The following is a 24973-nucleotide window of genomic DNA, read 5'->3' on the forward strand; positions in this document are numbered from 1 at the left end:
GGTTATGGGAGTGATCCACCCAGTTCCAAGCGAGGAACAGGGGCTGGATTTCTATTCAAACCTGTTTATAGTTCCCAAAAAAGAGAGAACTTTCAGACCTATCTTGGATCTCAAGACCCTAAACAAATTTCTCAGGGTCCCATCCTTCAAGATGGAGACAATCCGAACCATCCTCCCTATGATCCAGGAGGGTCAATATTAGGGATGCACCGAAATGAAAATTCTGGACCGAAACCGAAAATTCAGGATGCCCTTGGCCGAAAACCGAAACCGAAAATGACCTTTTTCCCAAATGATTTTAAAATAGTTTTTTTCTATAATTGTATTAATAATATTAGACTTTTTAATGAATTTAATTACTCTAAAATGAAAAACTACAAGCCATTAAAATAAATAACCACACTTTTATTGAAAGTAACTCACCAAAATTAGACAGAAAATAAACTTAATAAACCAATATAAATAAAAATCTGTTAAATCTGTTTCCATTATATAGGACTGAATGAAGAATAATTGTTGATATTAAATAGTGCTCCAGAAATGGGTTGGCTTCTAACTTAGATTCCAACTTTTTAAAATAAAAATACCAAGAGAACCAAGAAAAAATTAATAGAAGTAAATTAGAAAGTTGTTTAAAAACACATGCTCTATCTAAATTATGAAAGAAAAATTTTGGGTTACCTATCCATTTAAACAAATCTCTGTATAAGACTCTTCTAAGTTTGCTATTGATATTTATTTGTTGGAAGCTCATCTTTTACTGACAGTTCTCTGTATAAGGCTCTTCAGTTACTAGCACCTCTCTGTATAAAGCTCTCCTGTTACTTAACATCTCTATTTATAAGGTCTTGTTACTAGCACCTCTCTGTATAAAGCTCTCCTGTTACTTAACATCTCTCTTTATAAGGCTCTTGTTACTAACAGCTCTCTGTATAAACCTCTTCTGTTACTGACATCTCTCTGTATAAGACTTCTGTTACTGACATCTCTCTGTATAAGGCACATCTGTTACGGACAGCACTTTGTATAAGGCTCTTCTGATACTGGCTGCTCTCTGTTTAAAGCACTTATGTTACTGTCTTCTCTCTGTATAAAACACTTGTGTAAATTACAACTCTCTGTATAAGCCTCTTCTGTGAATGACAGCTCTCTGTATAATGCACTGGTGCTTATTACAACTCTCTCTATTAATAGTGTACCTTAGTGCTTTATACAGAGAGATGTGATTCACATAAGTGTTTTATACAGAGAGCTGTCATTCATAGTACACATAGCTGTAATTCACAGAAATGCCTTATACAGAGAGCAGCCAGTAACATAAGTACCTTATATAGAGAGAATCCAGTAACAGAAGTTCATTATACAGGGAGCAGACAGTAACAGAAGAGCCTTATACAACAAAGCGGTGTCAGTAACAGAGGTGCCTTATACAAAGAGCTTTTAGTAACGTAAGATCATTATACAGAGAGATGTTATTAGTAATAGAAGTGCATTATTCAGAGAGCTGTCAGACATATGATTGCCTTATAGAAAAGAGAGAGCTGTAATAAGCAGCAGTGCATTATACAGAGAGCTGCCATTCATAGAAGAGGCTTATACAGAGCTGTAATTTACAGAAGTGTTTTATAGAGAGAAGACAGTAACATAAGTGCTTTATACAGAGAGTTGTCATGGTCTCGGGAAGAGTCTCTCCTCCCGATAAACATTCTGGAACTGAGAGCGATATTCAATGCTCTCAGAGCTTGGCCTCAACTAGCAAAGGCCAAATTCATAAGGTTCCAATCAGACAACATGACGACTGTTGCTTATATCAATCATCAAGGGGGAACAAAGAGTTCCCTGGCGATGAAAGAAGTGACCAAAATAATTCAATGGGCGGAGGATCACTCCTGCCACTTGTCTGCGATCCACATCCCAGGAGTGGAAAATTGGGAAGCGGATTTTCTGAGTCGTCAGACATTTCATCCGGGGGAGTGGGAACTCCATCCGGAAATCTTTGCCCAAATAACTCAATTATGTGGCATTCCAGACATGGATCTGATGGCGTCTCGTCAGAACTTCAAGGTTCCTTGCTACGGGTCCAGATCCAGGGATCCCAAGGCGACTCTAGTAGATGCACTAGTAGCACCTTGGACTTTCAACCTAGCTTACGTATTCTCACCGTTTCCTCTCATTCCCAGGCTGGTAGCCAGGATCAATCAGGAGAGGGCCTCGGTGATCTTGATAGCTCCTGCGTGGCCACGCAGGACTTGGTATGCAGACCTGGTGAATATGTCATCGGCTCCACCATGGAAGCTACCTTTGAGACAGGACCTTCTTGTTCAAGGTCCATTCGAACACCCAAATCTGGTCTCCCTCCAACTGACGGCTTGGAGATTGAACGCTTGATTCTATCAAAGCGTGGGTTTTCAGATTCAGTGATAGATACTCTGGTTCAGGCCAGAAAACCTGTAACTAGAAAAATTTACCATAAAATATGGAAAAAATATATCTGTTGGTGTGAATCCAAAGGATTCCCATGGGACAAGATAAAAATTCCTAAGATTCTATCCTTTCTACAAGAAGGTTTGGAGAAAGGATTATCTGCAAGTTCTCTAAAGGGACAGATCTCTGCTTTATCTGTCTTACTACACAAAAGACTGGCAGCTGTGCCAGATGTTCAAGCATTTGTTCAGGCTCTGGTTAGGATCAAGCCTGTTTACAGACCTTTGACTCCTCCCTGGAGTCTAAATCTAGTTCTTTCAGTTCTTCAAGGGGTTCCGTTTGAACCCTTACATTCCGTAGATATTAAGTTACTATCTTGGAAAGTTTTGTTTTTGGTTGCAATTTCTTCTGCTAGAAGAGTTTCAGAGTTATCTGCTCTGCAGTGTTCTCCTCCTTATCTGGTGTTCCATGCAGATAAGGTGGTTTTGCGTACTAAGCCTGGTTTTCTTCCGAAAGTTGTTTCTAACAAAAATATTAACCAGGAGATAGTTGTACCTTCTTTGTGTCCGAATCCAGTTTCAAAGAAGGAACGTTTGTTACACAATTTGGACGTTGTCCGTGCTCTAAAGTTCTATTTAGAGGCTACTAAGGATTTCAGACAAACATCTTCCTTGTTTGTTGTTTATTCTGGTAAAAGGAGAGGTCAAAAAGCGACTTCTACCTCTCTTTCCTTTTGGCTTAAAAGCATTATCCGTTTGGCTTATGAGACTGCCGGACGGCAGCCTCCTGAAAGAATCACAGCTCACTCCACTAGGGCTGTGGCTTCCACATAGGCCTTCAAGAACGAGGCTTCTGTTGACCAGATATGTAAGGCAGCGACTTGGTCTTCTCTGCACACTTTTGCCAAATTTTACAAATTTGATACTTTTGCTTCTTCGGAGGCTATTTTTGGGAGAAAGGTTTTGCAAGCTGTGGTGCCTTCCGTTTAGGTGACCTGATTTGCTCCCTCCCTTCATCCGTGTCCTAAAGCTTTGGTATTGGTTCCCACAAGTAAGGATGACGCCGTGGACCGGACACACCAATGTTGGAGAAAACAGAATTTATGCTTACCTGATAAATTACTTTCTCCAACGGTGTGTCCGGTCCACGGCCCGCCCTGGTTTTTTAATCAGGTCTGATGAATTATTTTCTCTAACTACAGTCACCACGGTATCATATGGTTTCTCCTATATATATTTCCTCCTGTCCGTCGGTCGAATGACTGGGGTGGGCGGAGCCTAGGAGGGATCATGTGACCAGCTTTGCTGGGACTCTCTGCCATTTCCTGTTGGGGAAGAGAATATCCCACAAGTAAGGATGACGCCGTGGACCGGACACACCGTTGGAGAAAGTAATTTATCAGGTAAGCATAAATTCTGTTTTCCACCATGGACTCTGCCGCTGAGGCAGGACCTTCTACTCCAAGGTCCATTCAAAAATTTCTCTGCGGCTGACTGCCTGGAGATTGAACGCTTGATTTTATCAAAACGTGGTTTCTCCGAGTCGGTCATTGATACCTTAATTCAGGCTCGAAAGCCTGTCACCAGGAAAATCTATCATAAGATATGGTGTAAATATTTTCATTGGTGTGAATCCAAGGGTTACTCATGGAGTAAAGTCAGGATTCCTAGGATTTTATCCTTTTCTCCAAGAAGGATTGGAGAAGGGATTTTCAGCTAGTTCCTTAAAGGGACAGATTTCTGCTCTGTCTATTCTTCTGCACAAGCGTCTGGCAGATGTTCCAGACGTTCAGGCATTTTGTCAGGCTTTAGTTAGAATCAAGCCTGTGTTTAAACCTGTTGCTCCGCCATGGAGTTTAAATTTAGCTCTTAAAGTTCTTCAAGGGGTTCCGTTTGAACCTCTGCATTCCATAGATATCGAGCTTTTATCTTGGAAAGTTATGTTTTTGGTAGCTATCTCTTCGGCTCGAAGAGTTTTAGAGTTAGCTGCCTTACAGTGTGATTTCCCTTATCTGATCTTCCATGCAGATAAGGTAGTTTTGCGTACCAAACCTGGTTTTCTTCCTAAGGTGGTATCTAATAAGAATATCAATCAGGAGATTGTTGTTCCTTCACTGTGTCCTAATTTTTCTTCAAAGAAGGAACGTCTATTACACAATCTTGACGGGGTTTGTGCTTTATTTACAAGCTACTAAGGATTTTCGTCAAACATCTGCATTGTTTGTCGTCAACTCTGGACAGAGGAGAGGCCAAAAGGCTTCGGCATCTTCTCTTTCTTTTTGGCTGAGAAGCATAATCCGTTTAGTTTATGAGACTGCTGGCCAGCAGCCTCCTGAAAGAATTACAGCTCATTCCACTAGAGCAGTAGCTTCCACATGGGCTTTTAAAACGGAGGCCTCTGTTGAACAGATTTGTAAGGCGGCGACTTGGTCTTCGCTTCATACTTTTTACAAATTTTACAAATTTGATACTTTTGCTTCTTCGGAGCCTATTTTTGGGAGAAAGGTCTTACAGGCAGTGGTGCCTTCCGTTTAAGTACCTGCCTTGTCCCTCCCTTCATCCGTGTCCTAAAGCTTTGGTATTGGTATCCCACAAGTAATGGATGAACCCGTGGACTGGATACACCTTACAAGAGAAAACAAAATTTATGCTTACCTGATAAATTTCTTTCTCTTGTGGTGTATCCAGTCCACGGCCCGCCCTGTCACTTTAAGGCAGGTGTTTTTTATTTTTAAACTACAGTCACCACTGCACCCTATAGTTTCTCCTTTTTTCTTGCTTGTCTTCGGTCGAATGACTGGGGGTGGCAGTTAGGGGAGGAGCTATATAGACAGCTCTTCTGTGGGTGTCCTCTTGCAACTTCCTGTTGGGAAGGAGAATATCCCACAATTAATGGATGAAACCGTGGACTGGATACACCACAAGAGAGAGAAATTTATCAGGTAAGCATAAATTTAGTTTTTTTCTTTTACTCTTGTTTAGTATTCTACTATTACTTTAAGGTATAGTTTTTCATTTACGAATCTAATGGTCTCAATTTAAATCTCTTTCTAAGATAATTTTTATACAAGCAGGTTTTTTTTATGTAAACCAGGTTCTAAATATCATTTTGGGAAAGAGCTACGCCTACTTCTCCAATATTGTTAAAAATCGATCTATCAGGTCCTCCTTGATGGTATACATTTTTTAGGAACATAATAGTTCTGCATATTTAATAGTTCTGCATAAGGTTTGTTCTTCTGGGAGCTTCAATAGTCTTTGTATCTATGAGTCTGTCCCTATTGTGCCCCCTTCTACTATATGTCAATTTGTTTAATGGACTGTTCTAGATCCTCTATTATACAATCTCTATCCTGAGGGGTAATTGATTCAGCGCTGGTCCTTTTGGGTTTTCCTTCTTCACCCATTATGGGCTATTGTATTAATAGATGCCTGTCTTTCGGGATGAGGTGCGACTTGGAGAGAGAACGCAAGGAGTTTGGTATCCTCAGGAGGAGAGGTTTCTTACAATATTGTTTTTCCAAATGTTTCTTTAGGGCTCCCTTGTCATGCTGTCTCCTATTTTCATTTTCTCGCTATTTTTTTCAGCGATTCATTACAGGGATAACAAACAGGGAAGTGGATTAATTTTATTTGCCAATCCCTAAACCCAGGGGAAGGCTTTCCTCAACTGAGGGGCATCAATCATCTTTTTTCCAGGTGCGGTCTTTCAAATGTTTTTGATGACTTCTTGCCTCAATCACAGACTTCACTGTGCCTGATCCAGAATTCTGCTCCATCAATTGATAAAGTGAGCTTGTGCATTTTCTCCAAGCGAAATTATTCCTCCGTTTGTTCTTCTGATTGTTGCAGATACAGTCTCTCTTCTCTTAAGGTCCCCACTATTTTACTCAGCTTTTTTGGTGTGGAGTTTGACCAATTAATGTTGACGCACAGAAATTTTCTCTTATGCAGTGTTTAACTTTCTATTTATTCAGAATGGATTAGATAAAGGTTTATTACCTAGTTTCTTTGAGGGTGAAATTTCAGCTTTTTTTGTTTTTTCTTCTCTAAAGATTACACACAGAATTGGTGATTTCCTTTTTTTGTATCTTAAATCTTCAATATTTGGAAGTGAGATTAGGGCCCTGCACTTTTATTTACAGACTACTAAGGAATCAGTTTATTCCTCGTAGGCCTTCAGAAATAAGGCTTCTTAAGTAAATATTTGCAAAGATGTAACCTGGTCTACCTTTGCTTTTGCTTCTTCTGAGGCAAGTTTGTCAGGAAAGTTCTAGTTCAAGTCGCATTGTCAGGCAAATAGAAACTGCCTTATTCTTGTCCCATCCTTTCCTTGTCGTGGACTCCACAGCTTGGCTATTAGACTCTCACCATCATATGAAAGAAAACAAAATGTATGTTTACCTGATAAATTCTTTTCTTTCAGGATGGTGAGAGTCCACAAGACCCCCCCCCCATTTTATTTTACTTGTTGGCAGCAGTTTTATTTGTACCTCTTCATCCCCTGCTTGTTCTTTCCTACTTTTCCTTTCTTCTGCTCGGCTATATGTTAAACTGAGTAGTACATTGAGGTGGGAGGGATTCAAAGTTTTGGTTATCTTGGGTTCTTGGTCTCATCCTAATGGTGGGAATTCAGTCGTACACATCAGTGCATTTTGACTCTCACCATCCTTATTGAAAATAATATTTTTTTTTTCTTTCGTAAGGTGGTGAGAGTCCACAATTCCATTACTTCTGGGATTCAACTCCTGGCCACTAGGAGAAGGCAAGATCCCTCCCACCTCTCTTATAAGCGAGTCTTATCTTTGCCTCCCTGGAGGAAGGTAAACAAAAGAAGTGCTCCAGATTCTTCATTGAGTTCGGTCCTCAGACCGATTTGAGGCCCATTTTTCCCCTTAAAGAGCTGCTACAGAAAGACAGAGGGGTGTTTGGAGTACAGGGTAGTGACACAATTACTACCAATGAAGGAGTTAGTCAAAAGCCTGCCACGTGTGTTGCAGGGACCAGTCCCGAAATACTCCTTTTAAAGTGATCCTACTTAGATGTACACACTGGACTGGATGGGCTCTGAACTGGAAGCAGCCATTTCTGCAGGAGGTATGCTAAGAAGTGTGGGTGCAGTTCAGGTAAGTGCATTTATACATTTGCATTCACATAGCCAACAGGCTATTAGTAGGCACAGTTTCTACAACAGTACATCATAATCAGGGGAGAACTTATCAGACAGTTTACACGACTTTACATGCCTAGTTTCATGAGGAACTTTATAGTTGACAGCACTTCTATGGGATTTTGCATTTTATTTATTATAACATTGCAAGTGCGCTCTTATATTTTTTTGTATGTCACACTTCGGCTTAGTTGTATAGAGGTTTTTCTCCAGTGCGATATCGGGTATTTAAATAGCGCTTGCCAACCTCATTTTCCAGAGTGCCACCTAGTTTCTCTGCCGACTAGAGGTAACATGCTTTGAGGTGCTATAGTTTTATTTTAATACACCTCTGGAATATTTTGGCAGCGAGATGGTTAAGGATTTTCCCACGATATAAGCCCACCCTTTCTGTGAGCATGCTATCTTCACAGACCATTTGTTCCGTTCGGATACTCTCCTGCTGAAACTTCTTGCTTATCATTGAGGGGGTAAGATTTCTAAAATATTCCAAGAATGTCAATTTAGCATTATTAATTGAATTGCTGGCCTGTCTGTTTGTCCTGTCTGTTATTTCTTTACTTTTATTCTCCGATTGTTTAGGTACAAATCATTCAATATTTGTTATTTAGCATACTATATTTTGTGGTGTATTAACTTGTTTAATTTAAATGTATTTGTTTTATTGTGGTTCTATTACTATGACCGTGATTTAGAAACACTGCTCTAAAGGATATATGTTCACAGTGTTGGGGACAGTTCCCAGGAGTAATGGCTTGTGAACTCTCACCACCATGAAATAAATTAATTTATCAGGTAAGCATAAATTATATTTTTCTGCTTACTGGTTACTATTGTACCCCCAGCACCACTTTGCAATTCTAGGGTGGACCACCTGATGTATGCCAATCAACCTAGTGTTGCTCTTGCCTCTAAAGCAGTCTGTCCTCCTTCTGTTTACTCTGTACAAGGGAATTAATCAGATTTTGCTCCAGCATTTAACGATTGTGTGAGCTCTACCGTCTCTGAAATGTTGTCGGCTATGCCTCCTTCAAGTAAGTGCAAAAAAGTCTGACATTCAGCCTACTGTGGATTTATCTTCCCATTCTGGTTCGCTAAAAGCTAGATCAGCTAAAGATTCGGACACATCATATTTGTCTTCTGAGAGTGAATATATTTCTGATGAGCAAGAGTCTTTCCCTGAGCAAGACTCAGATTCATCTTCTTTCATGTTTAAATTGGAACATCTTCGTACATTACTAAAGAAAGTATTATGTACATTGGGAGCACAGGATCCTAAACCAGCTGAGGAAAAGTATGTTACGCAATTGGATCTAATTTTCTGCTGCTAAAGCTACTAAAGTTATTCTAGTATGGGACTCAATTACTGAGATAATTACTAAGGAATGTTCTGGTATTCCTTATAATCTAGCTTCAAAATTTAGGAAAATGTTCTTCCATAGAAAGGCTTTTCAGCAAGCAGTTTCTTATTCAGGCCTGCTGTTATTATAGCCTGTGTTGCAGCAGCCTCTACTATGTGATGTGACGGTTTGTCTGATCAGATTTCAGATGAGGCTGTCAGGGTGCCAGGAATCAGACTGAGACGAGAAGTGCAAAAATAATCACACCTTTATTAATAGCAAAAAAATAATAAAAAGTCCACAAGTCAAATAAGCCAGGAGTCAAAACCAGAGCTGGTAGTCAGACGAGCCGAGTCAGGAGCCAAAGCGAATAGTCAGACGAGCCGGAATCAGGAACAAGAAGAACAGCAGATTCAGGAACAAGTCATGGATCAGGAACCAGGATGGACGTCAGGCAGCCAGGTAATACACAGGAACTCTCACAAACAGGTCTAAGACAACGCAAAGGCAAAAGCATACTGAACAGAGGCCCTTTAAATAATAAGTGATGACATCACAATTCCTAGACTGCATCCTATCTCACATGGATGATGCACACCAGTCTGGCCATAAAAGGAAGTGCAGGAAATGAGCAGCATCCCCCACAATGCACCATAGTCAGGAAGAGAGGTGAGTAAAATGGCTGCCAGCAGCACATGGCAAACAAACAGGGAAAAAACCCTGACAGAGACTTGATGAAGAATTTCAACATCATTTAGATCGTATTAGGTCAGCTAATGCATTCATACGTGATGCAGCTGTTGACAGACATTATCAGGATTAATGCCAAGAACATTGCATTAGTTGTTTTGACTAGATAGGTTTTTGTGGCTCAAGGTCAGTGTACATGGTTTATAAAACCAGGCTCCTGACTCTTCCTTTCTCCAACATAGGTGTGTCCGGTCCACGGCGTCATCCTTACTTGTGGGATATTCTCTTCCCCAACAGGAAATGGCAAAGAGCCCAGCAAAGCTGGTCACATGATCCCTCCTAGGCTCCGCCTACCCCAGTCATTCTCTTTGCCGTTGTACAGGCAACATCTCCACGGAGATGGCTTAGAGTTTTTTAGTGTTTAACTGTAGTTTTTATTATTCAATCAAGAGTTTGTTATTTTAAAATAGTGCTGGTATGTACTATTTACTCTGAAACAGAAAAGAGATGAAGATTTCTCCAACATAGGTGTGTCCGGTCCACGGCGTCATCCTTACTTGTGGGATATTCTCTTCCCCAACAGGAAATGGCAAAGAGCCCAGCAAAGCTGGTCACATGATCCCTCCTAGGCTCCGCCTACCCCAGTCATTCTCTTTGCCGTTGTACAGGCAACATCTCCACGGAGATGGCTTAGAGTTTTGTTTTTAGTTGCAATTTCTTCTGCCAGAAGAGTTTCAGAATTATCTGCTCTGCAGTGTTCTCCTCCTTATCTGGTGTTCCATGCAGATAAGGTGGTTTTACGTACTAAACCTGGTTTTCTTCCAAAAGTTGTTTCTAACAAAAACATTAACCAGGAGATTATCGTACCTTCTCTGTGTCCGAAACCAGTTTCAAAGAAGGAACGTTTGTTGCACAATTTGGATGTTGTTCGCGCTCTAAAATTCTATTTAGATGCTACAAAGGATTTTAGACAAACATCTTCCTTGTTTGTTGTTTATTCCGGTAAAAGGAGAGGTCAAAAAGCAACTTCTACCTCTCTCTCTTTTTGGATTAAAAGCATCATCAGATTGGCTTACGAGACTGCCGGACGGCAGCCTCCCGAAAGAATCACAGCTCATTCCACTAGGGCTGTGGCTTCCACATGGGCCTTCAAGAACGAGGCTTCTGTTGATCAGATATGTAGGGCAGCGACTTGGTCTTCACTGCACACTTTTACCAAATTTTACAAGTTTGATACTTTTGCTTCTTCTGAGGCTATTTTTGGGAGAAAGGTTTTGCAAGCCGTGGTGCCTTCCATTTAGGTGACCTGATTTGCTCCCTCCCTTCATCCGTGTCCTAAAGCTTTGGTATTGGTTCCCACAAGTAAGGATGACGCCGTGGACCGGACACACCTATGTTGGAGAAAACAGAATTTATGTTTACCTGATAAATTACTTTCTCCAACGGTGTGTCCGGTCCACGGCCCGCCCTGGTTTTTTAATCAGGTCTGATAATTTATTTTCTTTAACTACAGTCACCACGGTACCATATGGTTTCTCCTATGCAAATATTCCTCCTTAACGTCGGTCGAATGACTGGGGTAGGCGGAGCCTAGGAGGGATCATGTGACCAGCTTTGCTGGGCTCTTTGCCATTTCCTGTTGGGGAAGAGAATATCCCACAAGTAAGGATGACGCCGTGGACCGGACACACCGTTGGAGAAAGTAATTTATCAGGTAAACATAAATTCTGTTTTCTGTTTGTATGAGGAAAATGATTTTAGCAACCGTTACTAAAATCCATGGCTGTTCCACACAGGACTGTTGAGAGGAATTAACTTCAGTTGGGGGAACAGTGAGCAGTCTCTTGCTGCTTGAGGTATGACACATTCTAACAAGACGATGTAATGCTGGAAGCTGTCATTTTCCCTATGGGATCCGGTAAGCCATGTTTATTAAGATAGTAAATAAGGGCTTCACAAGGGCTTATTAAGACTGTAGACTTTTTCTGGGCTAAATCGATTCATATATTACACATATTTAGCCTTGAGGAATCATTTAATCTGGGTATTTTGGTAAAATTATATCGGCAGGCACTGTTTTAGACACCTTATTCTTTAGGGGCTTTCCCTAATCATAGGCAGAGCCTCATTTTCGCGCCGGTATTGCGCACTTGTTTTTGAGAGGCATGACATGCAGTCGCATGTGTGAGGAGCTCTGATACATAGAAAAGACTTTCTGAAGGCGTCATTTGGTATCGTATTCCCCTTTGGGCTTGGTTGGGTCTCAGCAAAGCAGATACCAGGGACTGTAAAGGGGTTAAAGTTAAAAACGGCTCCGGTTCCGTTATGTTAAGGGTTAAAGCTTCCAAATTTGGTGTGCAATACTTTTAAGGCTTTAAGACACTGTGGTGAAATTTTGGTGAATTTTGAACAATTCCTTCATATTTTTTCGCAATTGCAGTAATAAAGTGTGTTCAGTTTAAAATTTAAAGTGACAGTAACGGTTTTATTTTAAAACGTTTTTTGTACTTTGTTATCAAGTTTATGCCTGTTTAACATGTCTGAACTACCAGATAGACTGTGTTCTGAATGTGGGGAAGCCAGGGTTCCTTCTCATTTAAATAAATGTGATTTATGTGACAATGAAAATGATGCCCAAGATGATTCCTCAAGTGAGGGGAGTAAGCATGGTACTGCATCATTCCCTCCTTCGTCTACACGAGTCTTGCCCACTCAGGAGGCCCCTAGTACATCTAGCGCGCCAATACTCCTTACTATGCAACAATTAACGGCTGTAATGGATAATTCTATCAAAAACATTTTAGCCAAAATGCCCACTTATCAGCGTAAGCGCGACTGCTCTGTTTTAGATACTGAAGAGCATGACGACGCTGATGATAATGGTTCTGAAATGCCCCTACACCAGTCTGATGGGGCCAGGGAGGTTTTGTCTGAGGGAGAAATTTCAGATTCAGGGAAAATTTCTCAACAAGCTGAACCCGATGTGATTACATTTAAATTTAAGTTGGAACATCTCCGCGCCCTGCTTAAGGAGGTATTATCCACTCTGGATGATTGTGAGAATTTGATCATCCCAGAGAAACTATGTAAAATGGACAAGTTCCTAGAGGTCCCGGGGCTCCCAGAAGCTTTTCCTATACCCAAGCGGGTGGCGGACATTGTAAATAAAGAATGGGAAAGGCCCGGTATACCTTTCGTCCCTCCCCCCATATTTAAAAAATTGTTTCCTATGGTCGACCCCAGAAAGGACTTATGGCAGACAGTCCCCAAGGTCGAGGGAGCGGTTTCCACTTTAAACAAACGCACCACTATACCCATAGAAGATAGTTGTGCTTTCAAAGATCCTATGGATAAAAAATTAGAAGGTTTACTTAAAAAGATGTTTGTTCAGCAGGGTTACCTTCTACAACCAATTTCATGCATTGTCCCTGTCACTACAGCCGCGTGTTTCTGGTTCGATGAGCTAGTAAAGGCGGTCGATAGTGATTCTCCTCCTTATGAGGAGATTATGGACAGAATCCGTGCTCTCAAATTGGCTAATTCTTTCACCCTAGACGCCACTTTGCAATTGGCTAGGTTAGCGGCTAAGAATTCTGGGTTTGCTATTGTGGCGCGCAGAGCGCTTTGGTTGAAATCTTGGTCAGCTGATGCGTCTTCCAAGAACAAACTACTTAACATTCCTTTCAAGGGGAAAACGCTGTTTGGCCCTGACTTGAAAGAGATTATCTCTGATATCACTGGGGGCAAGGGCCACGCCCTTCCTCAGGATCGGTCTTTCAAGGCCAAAAATAAACCTAATTTTCGTCCCTTTCGTAGAAACGGACCAGCCCAAAGTGCTACGTCCTCTAAGCAAGAGGGTAATACTTCTCAAGCCAAGCCAGCTTGGAGACCAATGCAAGGCTGGAACAAGGGAAAGCAGGCCAAGAAACCTGCCACTGCTACCAAGACAGCATGAAATGTTGGCCCCCGATCCGGGACCGGATCTGGTGGGGGGCAGACTATCTCTCTTCGCTCAGGCTTGGGCAAGAGATGTTCTGGATCCTTGGGCACTAGAAATAGTCTCCCAAGGTTATCTTCTGGAATTCAAGGGGCTTCCCCCAAGGGGGAGGTTCCACAGGTCTCAGTTGTCTTCAGACCACATAAAAAGACAGGCATTCTTACATTGTGTAGAAGACCTGTTAAAAATGGGAGTGATTCATCCTGTTCCATTAGGAGAACAAGGGATGGGGTTCTACTCCAATCTGTTCATAGTTCCCAAAAAAGAGGGAACGTTCAGACCAATCTTAGATCTCAAGATCTTAAACAAGTTTCTCAAGGTTCCATCGTTCAAAATGGAAACCATTCGAACAATTCTTCCTTCCATCCAGGAAGGTCAATTCATGACCACGGTGGATTTAAAGGATGCGTATCTACATATTCCTATCCACAAGGAACATCATCGGTTCCTAAGGTTCGCATTCCTGGACAAGCATTACCAGTTCGTGGCGCTTCCTTTCGGATTAGCCATTGCTCCAAGGATTTTCACAAAGGTACTAGGGTCCCTTCTAGCGGTGCTAAGACCAAGGGGCATTGCAGTAGTACCTTACTTGGACGACATTCTGATTCAAGCGTCGTCCCTTCCTCAAGCAAAGGCTCACACGGACATAGTCCTGGCCTTTCTCAGATCTCACGGATGGAAAGTGAACGTGGAAAAGAGTTCTCTATCTCCGTCGACAAGAGTTCCCTTCTTGGGAACAATAATAGACTCCTTAGAAATGAGGATTTTTCTGACAGAAGCCAGAAAAACAAAACTTCTAAACTCTTGTCGGATACTTCATTCCGTTCCTCTTCCTTCCATAGCGCAGTGCATGGAAGTGATAGGTTTGATGGTAGCGGCAATGGACATAGTTCCTTTTGCGCGCATTCATCTAAGACCATTACAACTGTGTATGCTCAGTCAGTGGAATGGGGACTATACAGACTTGTCTCCGAAGATACAAGTAAATCAGAGGACCAGAGACTCACTCCGTTGGTGGCTGTCCCTGGACAACCTGTCACAAGGGATGACCTTCCGCAGACCAGAGTGGGTCATTGTCACGACCGACGCCAGTCTGATGGGCTGGGGCGCGGTCTGGGGATCCCTGAAAGCTCAGGGTCTTTGGTCTCGGGAAGAATCTCTTCTACCGATAAATATTCTGGAACTGAGAGCGATATTCAATGCTCTCAAGGCTTGGCCTCAGCTAGCGAGGGCCAAGTTCATACGGTTTCAATCAGACAACATGACGACTGTTGCGTACATCAACCATCAGGGGGGAACAAGGAGTTCCCTGGCGATGGAAGAAGTGACCAAAATCATTCAATGGGCGGAGACTCGCTCCTGCCACCTGTCTGCAATCCACATCCCAGGAGTGGAAAATTGGGAAGCGGATTTTCTGAGTCGTCAGACATTGCATCAGGGGGAGTGGGAACTCCATCCGGAAATCTTTGCCCAAATCACTCAACTGTGGGGCATTCCAGACATGGATCTGATGGCCTCTCGTCAGAACTTCAAGGTTCCTTGCTACGGGTCCAGATCCAGGGATCCCAAGGCGACTCTAGTAGATGCACTAGTAGCACCTTGGACCTTCAAACTAGCTTATGTATTCCCGCCGTTTCCTCTCATCCCCAGGCTGGTAGCCAGGATCAATCAGGAGAGGGCGTCGGTGATCTTGATAGCTCCTGCGTGGCCACGCAGGACTTGGTATGCAGATCTGGTGAATATGTCATCGGCTCCACCATGGAAGCTACCTTTGAGACGAGACCTTCTTGTTCAAGGTCCGTTCGAACATCCGAATCTGGTCTCACTCCAGCTGACTGCTTGGAGATTGAACGCTTGATCTTATCAAAGCGAGGGTTCTCAGATTCTGTTATTGATACTCTTGTTCAGGCCAGAAAGCCTGTAACTAGAAAAATTTACCACAAAATTTGGAAAAAATATATCTGTTGGTGTGAATCTAAAGGATTCCCTTGGGACAAGGTTAAGATTCCTAAGATTCTATCCTTCCTTCAAGAAGGATTGGAAAAAGGATTATCTGCAAGTTCCTTGAAGGGACAGATTTCTGCCTTGTCTGTGTTACTTCACAAAAAGCTGGCAGCTGTGCCAGATGTTCAAGCCTTTGTTCAGGCTCTGGTTAGAATCAAGCCTGTTTACAAACCTTTGACTCCTCCTTGGAGTCTCAACTTAGTTCTTTCAGTTCTTCAGGGGGTTCCGTTTGAACCCTTACATTCCGTTGATATTAAGTTATTATCTTGGAAAGTTTTGTTTTTGGTTGCAATTTCTTCTGCTAGAAGAGTTTCAGAATTATCTGCTCTGCAGTGTTCTCCTCCTTATCTGGTGTTCCATGCAGATAAGGTGGTTTTACGTACTAAACCTGGTTTTCTTCCAAAAGTTGTTTCTAACAAAAACATTAACCAGGAGATAGTCGTGCCTTCTCTGTGTCCGAAACCAGTTTCGAAGAAGGAACGTTTGTTGCACAATTTGGATGTTGTTCGCGCTCTAAAATTCTATTTAGATGCTACAAAGGATTTTAGACAAACATCTTCCTTGTTTGTTGTTTATTCTGGTAAAAGGAGAGGTCAAAAAGCAACTTCTACCTCTCTCTCTTTTTGGATTAAAAGCATCATCAGATTGGCTTACGAGACTGCCGGACGGCAGCCTCCTGAAAGAATCACAGCTCATTCCACTAGGGCTGTGGCTTCCACATGGGCCTTCAAGAACGAGGCTTCTGTTGATCAGATATGTAGGGCAGCGACTTGGTCTTCACTGCACACTTTTACCAAATTTTACAAGTTTGATACTTTTGCTTCTTCTGAGGCTATTTTTGGGAGAAAGGTTTTGCAAGCCGTGGTGCCTTCCATTTAGGTGACCTGATTTGCTCCCTCCCTTCATCCGTGTCCTAAAGCTTTGGTATTGGTTCCCACAAGTAAGGATGACGCCGTGGACCGGACACACCTATGTTGGAGAAAACAGAATTTATGTTTACCTGATAAATTACTTTCTCCAACGGTGTGTCCGGTCCACGGCCCGCCCTGGTTTTTTTAATCAGGTCTGATCATTTATTTTCTTTAACTACAGTCACCACGGTATCATATGGTTTCTCCTATGCAAATATTCCTCCTTAACGTCGGTCGAATGACTGGGGTAGGCGGAGCCTAGGAGGGATCATGTGACCAGCTTTGCTGGGCTCTTTGCCATTTCCTGTTGGGGAAGAGAATATCCCACAAGTAAGGATGACGCCGTGGACCGGACACACCGTTGGAGAAAGTAATTTATCAGGTAAACATAAATTCTGTTTTTCAAGGAAAAATTTTAATTGGTCCTGGTCAGGACGCAATTATATATTCAGTGACCGGAGGTAAAGGAGCTTTCTGCCCTCAGAACAAACAATTCAACGGGAAAGGAAGGGCTTCTAATTGTTTTCATTTCTTTTGTCAATCTGGGAAGTGGAAATCCTCTTCTTTTTCACAGAAGAATTGCTCTTCCAGACCTCCTTTGAAGTCATCTTCCACTTGGAACCCCCGATCCAGATCTTCTTCTGGTAGGGGGGCAGATTATGCATTTTTCAGAAGGCCTGGGCTCTGTATGTTCGAGATTCTTGGAAATTGAACATTCTTTCCCAGGGATATAGAATAGGCTTTAAATCAAGGCCTCCCAGTGGAAGGTTTCTTCTGTCCAACATTACAAAGAACTATATAAAGGCAAAATCATTTGTTAATATGTTCAGGATATAGAGATCACAGGAGTAATCCTTCCAGTACCTTTGTCGGAACAAGGCCAGGGTTTTTATTTCAACCTTTTCAAAAAAGAGGGATCTTTAAGGCCTATTCTGGATCTTAAACAGGTTTCTCAGAGTTCTGACCTTCAAAATGGAAACTATCAGAACTATTATTCCTCTTGTTCAACAAGGACATTTCAGGTCCACCATAGATTTGAAGGATGCCATGCTTCATATCCCAACCCACAAGGAGCATTATCAATATCTCAGATTTCTGGACAAAAATCCAGTTTGTGGCTCTACAGTTTTGTCTGGCTACTTCTCCCAGATTTCTCACAAAGTTTCTTGCACCCATTATCTCTGTAATCAGAGCTCAAGGAATTTCGGTGGCTTTATGCCTTAATATCTTGTTTCAGGCTCAATCTTTACCTTTAGTCATTTCTTCTGTTGTTTTTTTTCAACAGCATGGTTGGAGCATCAATGTTCCATAGAGCTTTCTGTCCCCTCAGACTTGGGTGTCTTTCCTGGGAGTTGTCACAGACTCAATTTCAATTAGATTGTCCTTAACAGATCAGAGGAAACTAAAGTTACAGACAACTTGTGCGAAACCTTAAGTCAATTCCCAACCTTATGGTAGCTCTCTGTATGAAAGTGCTAGGTCTAATGTTTTGCTGCATCAGATTCCGTTTGCTCGGTTTCACATGAGGCCTCTTAAACTTTGTAATCCTTGCATCATTGACACAGCATGCAATCAACTTTCCATTGGGTTCTACTGAATCCTGTAACAAGGTGATCTCTGTTGTAATGGATAAATCACCAGTCTATTTCTCTGGTGGCGCCTTTTCTACATCTTACTTGGACAATAATCACAGCAGATGCAAGTCGCTCAGGTTGGGGGGTAGTGTGGGGGTCAAGAAAGAGTGCATGACGTTTGGTCTCCTCAGGGCTCGTCAGATTTGGGCCCATCTGAAGGAGGGAACTTATCTGCATTTTCAGTCAGACAATGTCACGGCACTAGCATATATCAATCAACATGGGGGAATTCGAAGTTCTGTAGTGATGAAGGTTTCTCGATTTCTAAAATGGACATAAATAAGTTTCTGCAACCCATATTCCAGGGGTGACATCTGGGAAGCATATTATCTCAGTCACCAATCCCTTCATCCAGTATAATGGGTGCTTCAATTAGATGTTTTCAATAAGATTATCAATAAGTTGGGGTCTTCCAGAGATAGACCTCATGGCTTCTTGTTTAAACAACAAGCTTTCCAGATTTTTTACGAGATCCAGGAATCCTCCGTCATAGTTTGTAGATGCGCTAGCAGCTCCTTGGTCTTTTTGTCTAGCATATATTTCTCCTCCAACTGTTCATCTCCAAAGAGTGATAGCTCGAATCAAGCAAAAGATATAATCAGTAATTCTGATTGCTCCCACTTGGGCTCGCAATACATTGTTTGCAGAGTTAGTACAAATGTCTGTTTTTCCTCCATGGTCTCTTCCTCTTCATCACAATTTTTCTGATGCTGTTGTAAATACCTTAATCCAGGCTAGGAAACCTGTGATGAGGAATATCTATAACAAAGTATGAAAAAAATGTCTTTCTTTGTGTGAAAATACCATAATAAAAGTGCTGAACCTCCTTATATCCAGAGTTTTGTTCAGGCTTTAGTCAGGTTAAACACTGAACCCAATTTTTTTTCTCTCTTGATTCAGATAGAGCATGCAATTTTAAGCAACTTTCTAATTTACTCCTATTATGAATTTTTCTTTGTTCTCTTGCTATCTTTATTTGAAAAAGAAGGCATCTAAGCTAAGGAGCCAGACAATTTTTGGTTCAGTACCCTGGACAGCACTAGTTTATTGGTGGGTGAATTTATCCAGCAATTGGCAAAACAACCCAGGTTGTTCACCAAAAATGGGCCGCATCTAAACTTACATTCTTGCTTTTCAAATAAAGATACCAAGAGATTGAAGAAAATTTGATAATAGGAGTAAATTAGAAAGTTACTTAAAATTGCATGCTCTATCTGAATCACGAAAGAAAAAAATTGGCTTCAGTGTCCCTTTAAGGTTTAAGCTAATTTCTCCTCCTTGGAACCTTAATTTAGTTTTAAGAGACTTTCAAGTCTCTCTGTTTGAACCTATTAATTCTTTATACATCCATCTTCTTTCTTAGACAGTTCTATTTCTCCTGTTGATTTCTTTGGCCAGAAGAGTTTCGAAATTGTCTGCTTTTTCTTGCAAGCCACCTTATCTAGTTTTCCATCAAGATAAGGCAGTTTTAAGAATTAAATTCGATTTTTTGCCAAAGAAAACATAATTTATGCTTACCTGATAAATTAATTTCTTTCATGGTGGTAAGAGTCCACGATCCATTACTAGGAGTCATTAACATACAAGAAATAAAATTGCTCTTCCACAGTAATGTATATTTTTTTCTTATTTCTCCCTTTTAAAATAATTTAATGCTCATGAATGAAGAGGTGTAAGTCTAATTTAGCATTTAGGCCTTCTGGATGTAGGGTGCCCAAATCAAAGATTAGATTGGTCTCATGATAAAGTAACTTTTTCTCATAATCTGCCTATGGACTTTCTTTATGTCACAAAAGTGAAGGTCTTTCACATCTTGATTATGCACCTCCTTAAAATGTTTTGAAAGGAGATGTCATTCAAAACCGTTTAGTATGTTGGATAGATGTTCTCTTATTCTATCGCTCAAAACTCTGCATCTGGCCTAAGAATTGTTTTTGTCATGAATATTGTATCATATAAATGATCCCTTTATCAGGGCACCTGATTGTATCCATTAACTTGAAATCAACATTTCTTGTAGTTAAAGTCACCTCTTTGTTTTTACTACTATGCTTACAAGAAACACAGCTATAACATGGAAAGAACCCCCTTATCTCTTCCCCTATGAGGTTCTTATCTTTCAAAGTATTACCCTTCTTAAATTCACTAGGTGCTAACATGTTGTTTTTTAAATTACATGCCTTTTTAAAAATAATTTCTGGATGGCTTTTTACATGGTCCCCCAAGATAATTTATCTTCTTTTCTCACTTCTATCCTTATTTTGAATTAACAGTTCTCCCCTGTTTTTTTGTCTTACCAAATCCACTACTTTATCAACCTCTACTTCAGTATAACTCCTTTCTATAAACCTCTGCTTCACAACCAGGGCCTGTATGCCATAATCCTCTATATTGCCGCAATGTTTTCTTTTTCTCATGAATTAACTTTTAGGGATATTATTTATCCATTTATCTAGGTCACCACTTTCAACATGGATATAGTTGTTGGCAACCACCTTTTTAAAGTAAATTATAGTCTGTATCTGATTCTCTACAATCATAATCTCAGTATCAAGATAGTTAATCTTTTTTTTTTTTTGCTGTCTTCACTCGTTAAACTAAAATCCACATCATTATTATGTCTTCGAAAAACAATTGGCGTAACTCTCCTTAATGACCTGAAGATTATAAAAGAGGTATCTAAAGAGAAAAGAGCATCTCAATAAAGGACTTTGTACAGCTTAAATGTGTAGATGTGGCTTATTTAACGCAAGTCTTCTATAAAACCGGTTCAAGAAATTTTAAACAGAGCGCTCTGTAATCCGTGACTGATACAGAGCAATGACTGTGGGAGCATCACCATTATACGTTGAGAAAAGAACACTATTGGAGGATTGGCCCCATGTGAAAGCTGTGAATGTAAGAGCATGAGAGTCTGAACGCCGGAGCGGTAGTGACAGAAAAAAGACTGGTAAAGACTAAGGTAAGGTATGTGTGAGGTGGAAGGTTTTTTAGAGTTCTTGGGGTTTAGGAATCTTTGCCTCCTCCTAATGGTAGAGTAGAATTATTCCGAAGAGTAATGGATCGTGGATTCTCACCACCTGTATGAAAGAAATTGTAATTCCTTCTCTTGGTCCTAATCATAAGAATTCTAAAGAAAGACTCCTGCATAATTTGGATGTGGTCAGAGCCTTATTTTTATCTTCAGGCTACAAAAGGATTTTAGCCAATCCTTTAACCCCTTAAAGGGACATGAAACCCAATTTTTTTCTTTTGTGATTTAGAAAGAGCATGTCATTTTAAACAACTTTCTAAATTACTTATATTATCTAATTTGCTTCATTCTCTTGATATCACTTGCTGAAAAGCATATCTAGATATGCTCAGTAGCTGCTGATTGGTTGCTGCACATAAAGGCCTTGTGTGATTGGCTCACACATGTGCATTGCTATTATTTCAACAAAGGATATCTAAAGAATTGAGCAAATTAGATAATAGAAGTAAATTGGAAAGTTGTTTAAAATTGCATGCCCTATCTGAATCATGAAAGTTTAATTTTGACTAGACTGTCCCTTTAACCTCATATAACATATATATATATATATATATATATATATATATATATACATCATGCGGTACTTTGCCTATTGTACCGCATGTCTTATATATACATCCGAGCTGCAGGAAGCTCCAGCAGTCGTGACGGTGCAGTTACAGACGAGAACTGGATTTCCTGAGCTCATGGCATCTGTCTTCATATGGGACCGGAGCACGATCGATGCTCTGGTTCCATATGAAGTCAGATGCCTGATCGTTACAGGCGGTGACACTGTTTGTGTCACGTCTGTAGCAATCATTGCTGGTGCCGGCAGGAGGTGAAGGAGGGAAACCGGGAGGTGGGTGGTCCAGCAGCGTAGTGGTGAGGTAGTGGGCTGGACCCTACATTGCAGGGAGAAAAAATAAAGGGAGAGGGATGGGGAGCTACACTACAGAAAAAAATGTGGGGGGCCCTAGATAACGATCGCCGGAGGGGGGGGACCAGTACACTACAAAAAATTATTGTAAATTAAAAAAAATATAAAGATAGCCGCAAGTAGTGTGAGGATTAGAGAGTTATTTGGGGGGATCAGGGAGGTGGGAGGAGGGTTGAGGAGGATCACTACACTGCAGAAAAAAAAATATAAAAATAATTAATAATAATATTTAAAATAAAAAACAAACAAGAAAAACTTAACTGCATACTAGCAGACTGCCAGTACCTAAGATGATGGTGACCAGTGGGGGGGTGAGGGAGGGAAGAGAGCTGTCTGGGAAGAATCAGGTAGGGATCAGGGGGTGGGAGGTGTCAGGTGGGGAGGCTAATCTCTACACTAAAGCTAAAATTACCGTAGAAGCTACCTGATTAACCTCTTCACTTCCGGAAATAATAGAAGCGTGGTGTGCAGCTGCAATTAGCAGCATTCTAATTACCAAAAAGCAAAGCCATGTATGTCTGCTATTTCTGAACAAAGGGGATCCCAGAGAATCTTTTAAAATCATTTGTGTCATGATTACACAAGCTGTATGTAAATAATTTCAGTGAGAAACACAAAGTTTGTGAAAAAGTTAACGTTTTTTTTTTTTTGTTTGTTTGTTTTTTTTATGTGATTGAATTTGGCAGTGAAATGGTGGAATGAAATATACCAAAATGGGCATAGATCAATACCTTGAGTTTTCTACTCAATAGTTTTGACAGGTAAATAAAAAAAAACAAGGCTCTATTTCTGTATTAAAGGGACAGTCAAGTAAAAAAAAAACTTTCATGATTTGAATAGGGCATGTAATTTTAAACAACTTTCCAATTTACTTTTATTACCAATTTTGCTTTGTTTTTTTGGTATTCTTAGTTGAAAGCTAAACCTAGGAGGTTCATATGCTAATTTCTTAGACCTTGAAGTCCGCCTCTAATCTGAAAGCAGTTTGACAGTTTTTCACCACTAGAGGGCGTTAGTTCATGTGTTTCACATAGATAACATTGAGCTCAGGCACGTGAAGCTCCTAGGAGTCAGCATTGATTGGCTAAAAATGCACGTCTGTCAAAAGAACTGAAATAAGGGAGCAGTTTGCAGAGGCTTAGATACAAGGTAATCACAGAGGTAAAAAGTATATTATTATAACTCTGTTGGTTATGCAAAACTGGGGAATGGGTAATAAAGGGATTATCTATCTTTTTAAATAACAAAAATTCTGGTGTTTACTGTCCCTTTAATGGAGTGATAGCAAAAATGCTAAAAATTCTTCAGTATTTTGGGCAAGTTCTTCTCTGAAAGTCCCGGTAGCAAATGGGCTCATTTGTTCATGCATTTTAAGGGTCCATGCAAAGACTACAAGGTAACAGCCGTTACTTTAGCTTCTTGGTTAAAGGGACAGTCTACACCAGAATTTTTATCCTTTTAAAAGATAAATAATTCATTTTTTACCCATTCTCTAGTTTTGCATAACCAACACAGTTATATTAATACACAAGTAAATTGGAAAGTTGTTTACAATTACATGCCCATCTGAATCATGAAAGTTTATTTTGGACTAGACTGTCCCTTTAAAGCTTTTAATTTACAAGGCTTACTTAGAAGCAGAAAAGTTTCACCCAAAGCGCACTACTGCTTACTGTACCATATCAGTTTCCACTTCCTGGTCATTTAAAAATTAGGCTTATGTAGAACAAAATTGCAAGGCAGCAACATGATAACCCATACATACCCTTACATTTTTCTGTTTTTGCTTCTTCCAAATCGGCTTTTGGTAGGAAAGTTCTCCAGGCAGCGGTGTCTGGAGCATAGGTGTTTGCCTTTTTTAAAAAGTTAGTTTTTCCCGCACAAATTACTTGTGGATCCAAAAGCTTGGGTATTAGTTCCCAGAAGTAATGAACTTGTGGACTCTTACCACCTTATGAAAAAAAAAAAAAATGTATGCTTACCTAATAAATTAATTTCTTTCGAAGCAGTGAGAGTCCACGCGGTCTGCCCTATTCTTTAAATTTAGTTACATTTTTTTCGGTGGCACCTCTTTTTCCATGCTCTGTCCTTTCCCACCTTTCTACTTTTCTTACTTGACTATAAGCAAGACTGGCTTATCAGAGAGATGGGAGGGGTTGAGTACTCTTGGAGTTTTTGGGGATCTTTGCCTCCTCCTAGTGGTCAGGAGTTAATTCCCATAACTAAAGGACTTGGGAACTCTCAGCACCTTAAAAAGAATTAAATTGATAAGGCTAGAATACATTTTATTTCATTTAATTTGCACAAAGCTGAGCAGACCAGATTTAAAATATATTTCAAAATATGTGTGTTCGATTTGATTTGATTCACAGTTTATATACTAAGAAATACAACTTATGATAGAAAATAGTGTTTCAAGTTAATAAGTATATTTAATAGTAAGGGGAAATGAGCAGACAATTCTCTACACTATGGAGTAGCGGCTATTTGGGATAAAGCACTATTAGCATTAATCGAGGCAAACATAGGGCTATACTGCAACACTAGGACAATTACCATTTGTATTCTGAAATTTTGAGTAAATTACTTGAACCAAGTGTTTTATGCATTTAAACAGAACAGCCTGTAATTACAATTTTATATTTTTCCTAGATAAACTACCTAAGAAAAGTTTTGGTAGCAATCACTGGAGTGTATAGCCTCTGGGAGGTATGTATTTTCAGCAAAATATTTTTTTAATTTTTTTATGAAGTAAAATGATTTTATTTTTTATAAAAGTGAAAAATTCTTGCAATGTATTTATTATGTTATGATTATAACTTTTTGCAATTTTAAGTGAAATAGATACTTA

General features: G+C 40.4%; 1 protein-coding gene across 1 annotated transcript in view; it reads left to right on the plus strand.

The window, feature by feature from the left end:
• Positions 1-24973, plus strand: part of KNTC1 (kinetochore associated 1) — a 1377837-nt gene that overhangs the window by 1103053 nt on the left and 249811 nt on the right. The window contains exon 57 of the mRNA XM_053701768.1: positions 24775-24831. Coding sequence (XP_053557743.1) covers positions 24775-24831 — 57 coding nt within the window. The remainder of the gene's footprint in view (positions 1-24774; positions 24832-24973) is intronic.

The sequence above is a fragment of the Bombina bombina genome, chromosome 2 (assembly GCF_027579735.1).
Source record: "Bombina bombina isolate aBomBom1 chromosome 2, aBomBom1.pri, whole genome shotgun sequence".
In the NCBI taxonomy this organism is placed as follows: domain Eukaryota; kingdom Metazoa; phylum Chordata; class Amphibia; order Anura; family Bombinatoridae; genus Bombina; species Bombina bombina.